General features: G+C 33.8%; 1 protein-coding gene across 8 annotated transcripts in view; it reads right to left on the minus strand.

Annotated features, from left to right (window-relative positions):
* mbc (dedicator of cytokinesis protein myoblast city) overlaps positions 1-11219 on the minus strand; it is a 31266-nt gene that overhangs the window by 19381 nt on the left and 666 nt on the right. For 5 of the 8 annotated variants that reach the window (XR_013006684.1, XM_076410720.1, XM_076410716.1 and 2 more), the window contains exons 2-10: positions 10893-11161; positions 10562-10834; positions 10273-10515; positions 7949-8190; positions 7562-7886; positions 6185-6629; positions 5836-6127; positions 4527-4844; positions 3243-3417 (exon numbers count right to left, since the gene is read on the minus strand). Coding sequence is in view for 7 of the 8 variants with exons in the window: in XM_076410720.1 (XP_076266835.1) it covers positions 3243-3417; positions 4527-4844; positions 5836-6127; positions 6185-6629; positions 7562-7886; positions 7949-8190; positions 10273-10515; positions 10562-10834; positions 10893-11161 (2582 nt within the window). In the remaining variant the exon portion in view is untranslated. The remainder of the gene's footprint in view (positions 1-3242; positions 3418-4526; positions 4845-5835; positions 6128-6184; positions 6630-7561; positions 7887-7948; positions 8191-10272; positions 10516-10561; positions 10835-10892; positions 11162-11219) is intronic. The other 3 variants (XM_076410721.1, XM_076410719.1, XM_076410717.1) reach the window with 1 other exon arrangement.

The raw sequence follows: 11219 nt of genomic DNA on the forward strand, positions 1-11219 counted from the left end.
TTGGACTTCGGAGTGAAATGATGGAGCCATGTTTCATCCATTGTCACATATCGACGCAAAAACTCGGGTTTATTACGCTTGATCATCTTCAAACATTGCTCCGAATCATCAACTCGTCGTTGTTTTGGGTCAAAAGTGAGCTCGCGCGGCACCCACTTTGCACAGAGCTTTCTCATACCCTAATATTCGTGAATGATATGATGTACACGTTCAGTTGAGATCTTTAGAGTGTCTGCTTTTTCATTCAGTTTCAATTTACGGTCCTTTAAAATCATTTTGTGGATTTTTTAAATATTTTTGTCAGTAACAACCTCTTTTGGGCGTCCATTGCATTCACTAACTTCGATGCTCATTTCACCACGTTTAAACGTAGCATACCAATCCTTGTTGATGGTTGATTTTTCTGGGACGGTGTCCGAAAACTCTGCATCAAGACAAGTTCTTGCTTCAACTATATTTTTTCCTTTCAAAAAGTAATATTTTATCAACAACTGTCAAATTTATACACGCATCTTTTGAGAGTTACTAAAAAACATATGGATTTCATTCTAGTAGCGCCATCTATGTGTCAGGTCGGGGACTTTTAAATTGACTTGTTATTTTTAAGAAATACATTTCCGAATTGTGTGCTTTAATAGATAATAATTTGTCTTTGATAGACAGCTTCCTTTTTTTTAAATCAATATATTAAAGAAACAGAAAATAACAGATTCTTAGTTGTAGGAAATTTAAAATTGGTTTGGACTTACATAACTCTAATTCAAAAGATTTAAAGAAAAAAATATCAACCGAAATATTTTTCTATTATCACTATATGCAGCTTGACCGTCGTAAGAGGAACACTATTTGTTTTGAGTCTAAAAGTGCTTTACATAAACTTTTGTATACATTTTAACCATCTGGCAAATGGCATATTTTCCATTCTTCTTGAGACATCTTCAAAACTATCCATGTTATTACTACTATTATTAATATATTATCACTAGTTTGATGTTTATATATCACTAGTTTTTATATGAACAAATTTACAGAGACAGTAAATATTTAAAAATGGAAAAAAGAATTTCAAATTCATTAATGAGTGAACTAACATTTTTGGTATGGTACAGAAGATACCCCTCCAAGAACCTCTCCTGCAGTATGGATAAAATGTTTTAATGAAGGTTCTGTTTCGTAGTTTCATTTATTATGACTCAAAACATCAATAGTACCACTCTTATGTGTTTTAATTAATTTAAGACTGAACATTCAATTAAATTGTAATACCTAAGCTATACATATGTATGTACATGTTCTACGATGCGATGGGGCGTTTTTAGTGTGTATAGTTTCAAAAATGCTTGTGACTATTTAAATCTTCTTCGAACTGTATTCACACTGTGATGGGTTTAATATGTTCACATTTAAATTATCATTTACAACAAGCTACCCTGGAAAACAAAGGACTAGCGCTGCGATTCGCGCACGCACATTTAGCCGAGACCTAATATATTTAATATAATTTAGTAGGTCTACAATTTTATTTACGCCGATTTTAATTTCTGTAGATAAATTATCATCGAATCAAATAATTGAAAAGAGTCGGCGCTATTAATTATTTTATTTTCCAAAAAAGATACTAATTGTTCAATCCACATGTACATCAAATGAAATCATGTTCAAATAGGTATTTTGATTCAATGATTTTGGCGTTATATAGATACAAAATGGTTTTTATTTAAAAATGATCCAGGAGGTTACAATAATAATATAAATTTATTATTTTACCATACCAAGTAAAGCCAGAAATAAAATTACATATGCAGTCTAGTATTAAAACTCATGAAACTGTCTCTTAGCTGATGTGAACAATAAGAGTGTGACAAGTCCCAGGCCTAACTAATAAAACAACTTTTAGAAAAGAAAAAAAACTCAACTTTATTCATCAAATCTCTTTATTCATACTCTCTCTCAAGAGTGATACATTCAGTCTAGTGCTCGTCTAACTTTATGAAGAGTAAATTGCCTTTACTTTCAAAATAGGCTTCAACTTCTATTTCAAAACAGACCCACGAATTTTAGAAAGAAGAAGTGGCGAAAACAACTTTGTAATATATAAAATATTGAAATAAATAACTATACTGATATAAAAAAAAATTGCATACGTCCATATTTTGCTTAGCTCTTTTTGAAATTATAGCTTCACTTACAATATTTTAGATTTTTTTATTTGTATTAAAGTATATATATATATATATAGTACTTAAACTTTTAAGAAATGTGTTTATTTACTGATCAAATTGTTGATCTATCCGCAATTCAATAAAATGAGAAATCGTCAAAATTATAACAATCACATTGCGTTTTGAAACATCCCAGCGTGTCCTTTGTTTTTTTAGAGTAGTTTTATCAAAAGTACATCGTTCTATACATACAAAGCAAACATAACCTTATCTACGTAGTTTGGTTCAACGGATATCGAGTCAGAATGTTATCAACGTGGAAATTTGTTTATATAAAGCAAACAAGAAAGCATCAATATATTTATTCCAGTGTAGGGCATAATCCATACTATTAACAAAATCGAATTATAATTCGCTTATTTTGATTGTATTAAATTATATTAATCAACCGATCCAATAGAGAATGAAACATGATGAAGACATATAAGTACGATTAGAAAACGCACAATCGAAAAAGACAAGATAATTGTTAAAGTTAAAACTGAAATCCACAGGAAATAAAAATGAACATTTAGTAAATATAACAAAATCAAAATAACTTCAATGTACATCAAAAACTCTTAACATAATAACTTAGTTTCCGTATATTTGTGTCTGCAAAACTCGGGGAGTAGCACATGGATTAACTTAAAAATTTTTGGACAACTTTGCATTTTAGCAGAAGAGTGTTTTAAGATTCACTATATTCAATGGCTTCAAAACTGGCACGTCGGCAGGATTAAATCAAAGATATTCTTTTTCAATTTACTATTTTGGGAATGTAACAACAAGAAAAAGAGCATTGCTTGACGTTAGATCACCAATCACTCCAAAGTAGTTCAAAGCACGTTTAGCCGTTGAAGATAGTACTCGGTTGCATATGAATTACTCGAACACCTGTCGATGACACAAAGGGATCATTAAGTACGTTTCCGCCCAGCAGCCTTGAGAGTTGAACCAATCTCCGTAGATAGGAATAAGGATATAAACACAGACGTACGGGAAAAAGGACGGGGGGAGCAGAAGCACATGGCAACTCACCTCCTCCTTGATTTCGATCAGACATTTTATCTGTTCAGTGATCATGGGCAACAGCACGTGTCGACATTCCGGATATTGAAACAACTTACTGTGAACCACGTCATTGATTGTCATCATTTTTTGTTTGGTCAGTCGGTTGGGCGGTAGTTGCTTCAGGAAGTCGCATAGCAAGTAGCTGGGAAAGAAAAACGATAAGTTCGTAAATTATTAATTCCAACGTAATGGTTTATCTCAGTCTAGGCCAATGATTGCCAATGATTTTTAAGAACTAATGACGACATTTAATTAGTACTTGTTTTGAGAAAGAAAACGATAATATTTGAGCACTAGGTGGTGTTGAATTCTTCAAGCTTAACAACATTATATGGAGATAATTGAATAACGGTTGTTCAACCGTTAAGATTCTTGAGACCTGCAAATATCCCAAATGGGTAAATGAAACAACAGAGTATAAAATCAAAAAGACCGATGTTATTTGGTTCAGGTGCGAAAAAAAATATAACGATATATAAAAATAAAATAAGATAAAAGTGAAAATGGCTGGAACAACAATTATACCAAGTGAGTAGGCGAGTTCAAATAATGAATGTCACAAAATCTGAAAAAAATCACGAAAAAAAAGATCACGTCAACAAAAACAAAAAAAAGAAGAGGAAAAACCCTTATGAAGGGCTTCTCAAGAACTTTTCACTAAATACTAATAAGAAAAATAGGAACCAAATGGATATAGAAAGGTTCTTTAGAAGGGGCGGTTCTCTTTACCGCTTCAGAAAATGTTAAGCCAACCATTCAAGTATATTCCGTTATATTAAAGGAATTAGTGAAAAATAAAAACGATCAGTGGGTTTTGCTGTGTGTACAACTTCACGGGAGCCTACAAATCATATGGATGACTGCTGTATTTGACTACATCTATAAAAACGGAATTGCTATGAAAAAAAAAGAACAGCAAAATTGAATAATAAAGGAAATGTGGAATAAGAACTCAACAAGTCTCACAAGAACCTGATTTTGGAGAAAATGGTAAAACAACTACAAAAACTGAACCAACCAGAGAATTTTTGTCACAGAAGAAGATGGAACTTCTAAAGCCAAGATTACAATAATGAAATTTATTATTAATAAAGTTGCACTTTAAATGTTGCCACACAATATATCACAAATATTAGAACATTTTGTTTATTTCCTTTATGATATTTTTTTAAATTCAAAATTAATAAGAATTCACTTGGAGAAGTGAAGAGATTTTTTTTTCGTTGGCCAGCGTTAGTTATAAATATCTACCTGAACTCGCATCTATCGAACACCAGCAGGATCTCGGGTATGATGGTCGGCAGGTACTTCAGGCAAGCTCCCTGGTCCAACAGGTAGTCGTTGTTCTCTATCGACATCAAGGAGATGACGTTGTGCAAAAACTCCCGCATGTTGTCGACGAACTTATCGGAACTGGCCTCGGGGTCCACTTCCAACAGCAGGATCCTGGATCGGGCTATGAATCTCATGATGTACTGCAGACCCTTCATGGTTTGTAAGATAAGTTTTTCCTTGTTCCAACTTTGCACCGTCTTGTTTATGACGGATTTTAGGATGGATATCAGTTTTCTGAAACAAATTCGTTAATTATTATTGTTTCAGTTAATTCATGTTATATACTTGTCGAGTCTATTATATATTTTTTCTGTCATATTTTTTGTATACATTACCGATCTATTTAATCTCGTAGCACGCTACGGAATTAAACGTCAACCACAAAATAGTTTGGTTATTTATGTAAGACTGGATTCGAAAAAAAAATCCGATATTTGGGCTCCATATGAACTAAAAGTGTACATTTTAATGGTCCATATGTGAATTGTTGCTGAAACGAAACGAAATGGAGTCACTTTTGAAATGACGCTTCAACTTGATCCAACAAATATCCACCCTTTCCCACCAACAAATGTAGTTGTTGCAAACATTATTCTATATATTAATCTAAATAATAAGAGTCTCATTAAATAGATACAAAAAAAGGAATAGGCCTTCAGATTTTTATATAGAACAAATAGTGATGATATTTAAAAATGCAAAATTACAGAGAAATAAATAAACCTGAAATCAAGAGATAAAATAAAAATATGAAATGTAATATATTATATGCACATATATCAGTAAAAAATGAAAAATTGGAAAATAAAAATTTAAGTGGAAAAACATGTTATAAAACAAACAGAACTTTCTATGCAAATAAATTATTGTTAAAAAGTAAACATAACATATGGATAACTATTACGGGTCGCTAATCTCAGCATACTGGGGAAATGCAGCAAGTTCTGAAATTAAACAAGAGAAAAGGAAATTCTTAAGAATAAGTTCTGATATGGGAGATGTTATAGGGTTAAAACAGATATCCATGTGCGCAAAAAACTATTGAGAGCTATAGATCAGTAGTTGAAAACTGTTTACATGGTTTGAAAATGAACAGAAGGTACTACATGAACTGACTACAGTTTACTATCGTCAAAATTTCTTTATTCGGTGAACTGGCGACATAAAACTAAAAAAATTAGTTAACCATATTAGATAGGCAGATAAATAAATAAAAAGTTATTACCCATAGGCCAACGTTGCGCTAAAACTCTCCTTGACGTAAACATCCAGCACCGGCTCGAAATGCAAGTACTGGAAGTCCGTCGTCACCAAATTGATGATTCTCAAGAGGCACTCGAATACCATGATATCGTATTCGCTACTCTCTGGCGTGTCCATCAATATACAGAACAACGCGTCCAAAATGTCCTGCAAGAACTTCACCACTTCGTTGTTGTCCACCAACATGAACTCTTCCAGAGATTTCGCCACGGTCTGCTTGTGCGAGGCCCAGTTCAACAGTCCCAAGAGCTTAACTGAAACAAAAAATCCAATATAGAACTCGTCAGCAACAACTCCTCATAGCTCAATACCGTTCTGTGTGAGTTTCGTGGAACATATATTGATGGAAATGTTGAAACTGTCCTTGAGGCTCGTACTCAGCCCCGGTATCTGTTGCTTTTGGTTCTCCTTGATTTCAGATACGAAACAGGGGAGTTTGAGATAATCCAGTGAGCCCTCGTCGAACTTCTTGTAGTCGATCTTGTACACCACCAAGCTGTGTTGGGCGTCGGGCAACGTGACGCCATTTTCCTGCATCAGCTTCACGTAGCACATGGCGAACGGCTTCTCGTTCTTGTCCTTGGCCTCGTTGGTCGAACGGTGCTTGAATGTGAACTTCAGATGGCTGGATTTGAACTCCTCAATTCTCAAGGCTATTTTGAAAGTCTCGAACCATTGCGGTTTGTCTTCGTGGTAATAGATTACGGACCTATACTCGTCCAGTTCCTGAACTCCCCCGCCCAAACTGATGACTTGCTGTAAAACACAAGATATAAGGATATAGAATCGAAATTTAAATCGTATCCACGTTCAAGGAGTGCTTCTGAGCATTATATCGTCGGAAATATAGAATAACAAGCCCAATTTCTTGGTTATATTTATTTTTTGTCTATTTTTGTGTACAACCTTTGTTAAATGTAAAAAAAAGTGTTGTATTCCAGGAAGTAAAAGTTCAAATAGAGTGGATTCTTTTCCAGACAATGGAAAATAATTCTGGCCCAGAAATTATTTTTTAGAGTAAACAAAAACAAACTTAAAGGAATCTCTTATGAATTGCTACATAATTACAGGAAGGTTTGTTGTTTGCATGTCAGGGTGACTATAAACCTAACTGTGGAAGAGCATCGCTTACCCAATATTGAATTCTTAACTGTAATTTGAATAATAACTCTTTCGCTAAGAACGATGTACATATTTGAATTCAAATATATAAAATGTATATTCACAGATCCATTACCTTTATCTATCGAAAAAGAAAATATAGTCACAATTTCAATATTGTAATCAGCTAGTTGTGGTAATATTGAAATAGGTGGTAATTTCGGTCGAATTATATCACTGTGTGAGCAGTGCTTATTTTTCTATGAATTAATTTATTTTAGGCAGAGGAAACTGATCTTTCCGAGTCATGTAATTTTCTTTAAAATACCCATTTTCTAACAATGGTCAAATAGGTTGGCTTTAATGTTCAAACGTGGGAATACAATAAGCCCTAAAGATAAAAGATCATCACCAACAAGTTACAAACAAAATCATTTGATGTAAAATAACATATTGCAATTTATATTTAAAAAACTGCCTAAATTTGCCTAAAAGACACAAGAATTAGACCTCAGCACAAATCGATGTAAATCGGTACAAATCGACGCTAGGCCACGGTATATGTTAATTTAATACCAATATCTTACCGGAATAACTTGACCTTTGTCGTTGTACACTTTTACAACGACCTCGACGTTTTTCTCACTGGTCTTGCTTCCCTTTGTGAACTCGCCATTCAGCAGCGTCAAATAGAGATCATTCCGTACGTCCCCCGGCAAAATCACTTCGGAAAATCCCATCTTCCTGGCCCTGGACACGTTGCCCAGCACCAAATGGGGATTTTCATCCCTCACTTGTTTCAGATCGCCTCGCAACAGTTTCATGCTGACAAACAACGCTTGATTCTTGTTCTCCACCTTCTCCTTGCTGATGATCTTCCTCAGCGTTTGTTCGAGAGTGTCTTTTTCGCAACTGCAACAACGCAAAAATAGGAGTCTTAGTCTTTACATCAAACAATATAACAAAGAGCTTACCTTACGAACGGTACCGGAAATTCTTGGTCCAGATCGGTGTCCAGTTTCCCGTTGATGTAATTGGTTATCTCCATGGCGGCCACCCCACAAGGTCGCCTCATATTCTCGTAGGGATTCTTCTTTACCGTCACGCCCATAGAACTTCTCCTATGGTCCACCTCTTTGACATCCATCAGTCCTACCCTGACTACGTAGCAAATCAAATAAATTTTTTCCTTTTCCAGGTCCTTTTTCCCCAAATCCTGACAACAAATCATATTTGCTGACTTTATCTTAGAACATAAAAAGTGTAAGCGTTCATATAGTATCCATCACGGATATTTTAAAAGTGCTTTGGCTACCATCGGCAATATTTGTTACTAGTCTACACCAAACATCTTTAGAGGTTTAGAGGTGTGGAAAAAATAAATGTTGCCAAATATATTATTCATTATTTATTATAAAATATTTTATATATAATAGATTTCCGGAGTTATTAACAAAACTATTTTTTTATAAAATTATTCCTCCATATGATTACACTCAACTTGTTAAGCATTTTATACTCAATCGATGAAAGTTATAGTTCAGACGAGCAAATTAATATAGTAGATTTAAGACATCATTTAGTATTAAAATTAAAAACAATATTCATTACAATTTTTGTAATTCAATTAATATTAATATCTTGATATCTAATCTAGGTTTAAGGAGGTTATATTAATTTTTTAAAAATGTTTTTATATACTTTTTATCATTTTAAAATAATCAAACAGTTTATAGAGAATTTCTCTTTATAATTTTCCTTTGTAATACCAGCTGCTTAATTACAAAAGAATGTTGTGAATTAAATAGTAAATAATAATGAAAATTCTCTGAATTTTAATGTTCATTAAAACACATTAAACTATACACTGACTTGATGGTTTTATGATGATATTTGGGTACATATATGTAAGTATTTTTGATGTTTTTGAAGTTTAGTTTGGTTTTATAGGAAATTGGTTATAGTTTGGAAAAAGTTAAAAAGCCCCGGTGTTTCTAATAAACAGTAAAAAAAAACATCACACCTTACCCTTTATGGAACACAGATTACAATCAAAGATTATTCAATCAAGATTATAATCGAAATTAACTTATTATATAACATTTAAATTGTTAATAATTTTTGAAAATGAAAATATTTTAAAAAGTAAAAAATATATGTTTTGGTAAAAAAATGTAACTAGGCAGTGACAGGATAGTTACACTGAATTAATACAATTATTTGAGTTCAATTGTTAACCAATAAAAAAGTGAAATTTCATGTTGAACGCATTGAAATATATTCTTGAAATATACTTGTAATTAACAAGAACCGGCAACATCGCAATTTTTTAATATAATTCTGAACCGTTATCAAAGTGTACTTATCCCATAGAGGTGCGTAGATCCTATCGAAGAATAGAGGATGCGTGAAACGATTATTTCCGAAGTTATACGACCTATTTCGATTCACAAATAGCACTGATTTCTTAATAATAACATTGCTGTTTATCTATCGACATCGGCATAACATCGCAGTCAGAACCGAAGCCAGGATACGATCAACACTTGGTTTAGTTTATATTATATATAATTATTCTATACGTAAATAAAGAAAGGATATAGTTGTTAATTATTATGATGGGTACAGATCGGAATATTCGGTTCGAATGGATTCGAAGCATGATGGAAAAAATGCAAAACGTAGCCGAATCTACGCCCGCATGTGTTTTCTGTGAAGGCGCCGAATCGGCTCGAGTCGAAAGCTCAGGTCTGTACAAACCATTAGACGGGTGACCAAAAAACATCTTTAAGCATTTCTCCTCATAGTACCTATTTGGTAAAATCTGACGGCATACATAAAACTCCAATCTAATCTCTAACCCTAGATTTTCGTCTAAATTTTAGGTCGGGAGGTTGTTTTGTTAATCATGTTTATACCATAATATAGTATATAATAAACCAGAATTGCTTATTTAATAGTGTAAGATGCACTTATTATTCCTATGATATTGTGAATGAGGCTTTTTGTCCTTTACGTGTTTACGATTAAAACTTATAATTACAGATATTAATTTGACAGTTGACAGAAAAAACTGGAATAAGTCAAAAATAAAACGTTTGCGTGATGTTACTACCGAAGTTAAACCGATCACACCCGAAACGTTGGGAATCATTAACTTTTAGTGTTTGCTGGAAATATTAATATTCAAAAAATTTCATGGTGCGCTAATCGATTATACCCGATGGTATGACCTGAGCGACTTTTACCCCAGCCTTAAAAAACCTCAAATTTCCGTAAAAAGGATGGATAAACTCACTGTAAACATGACTCGGAGGTTGTACATCTGATCCAGATCGCTCATCAAGCCCTCCTTGGTCCATCTCACTACATAACTTTCCGTTATCGATCGGTACTCTTTGGCGTCGTAGAGCGACATCAACAGCTCTGCGTCTTCAGACATCTTACATGTGAAATTTTTCACAGCCACCAGAAAAATATTGGAATACTGTTGGATGGCAGTTTTCGGTTGAAAGTGCTTCTTGGCATCCTGCAAATGAAACTGATCCTCAACATTTTAACAAAGAATGATAAAGGTAGCCATTCACCTTGGTTTTATTGTTAAGTCTCTCTGTGGCTGCTTTGTGGAGATAAAACATTTGTAGGGTGCTTGTTGTTTCAGGATTGATGAGGTTCCCATTATTGTCACGCACAACCATATCCAGACCCAGAATTCTATTGCCCAGATCTATCTGCTCTGCAGCTGCTTTTGTCACCCTCCTTAATTCATCAATGGGTAAGGTACCACTAACTATTTTACTACGCAAACATATTAAATCATAAATATTTGTTTTCATTTGTTCAAAATCCTTGCTGTGTTTCTACAAGTATCAAAAAATCTAATTAAAATACTCAATAATAAGCCTAGGTGCAGCTTACCACATAAAGCATCTTCCAATGACTGCCCCATTCCCTCAAAACGGAAGTTATCTCTTGACTGATGGGGGGATCTTTAAAAACAGGCCCCATAGGATCGATCCGATTACACTTTTTAATGTGCACGTAATTTTTGGGGAAGATCCCCACAACATGTTGTCTCCCAACGACATAACCATAATACCAATTCGCTTCTTCCTGTAGAATATGCACGGAGTCCCCCACAGTTAAATCAAGCTTGCCTTGGTCGCTATCTCGAAAATTGTATATAGCTAAAATCGACACGACATCATTGGTCTGCCTAATATCATTTTATTGTGGTTTTAATCA

Source organism: Rhynchophorus ferrugineus, unplaced genomic scaffold (genome assembly GCF_030347505.1).
Source record: "Rhynchophorus ferrugineus isolate W39M unplaced genomic scaffold, kcgeb_rfMv2 rfM7, whole genome shotgun sequence".
NCBI classification, from domain to species: Eukaryota; Metazoa; Arthropoda; class Insecta; order Coleoptera; family Curculionidae; genus Rhynchophorus; species Rhynchophorus ferrugineus.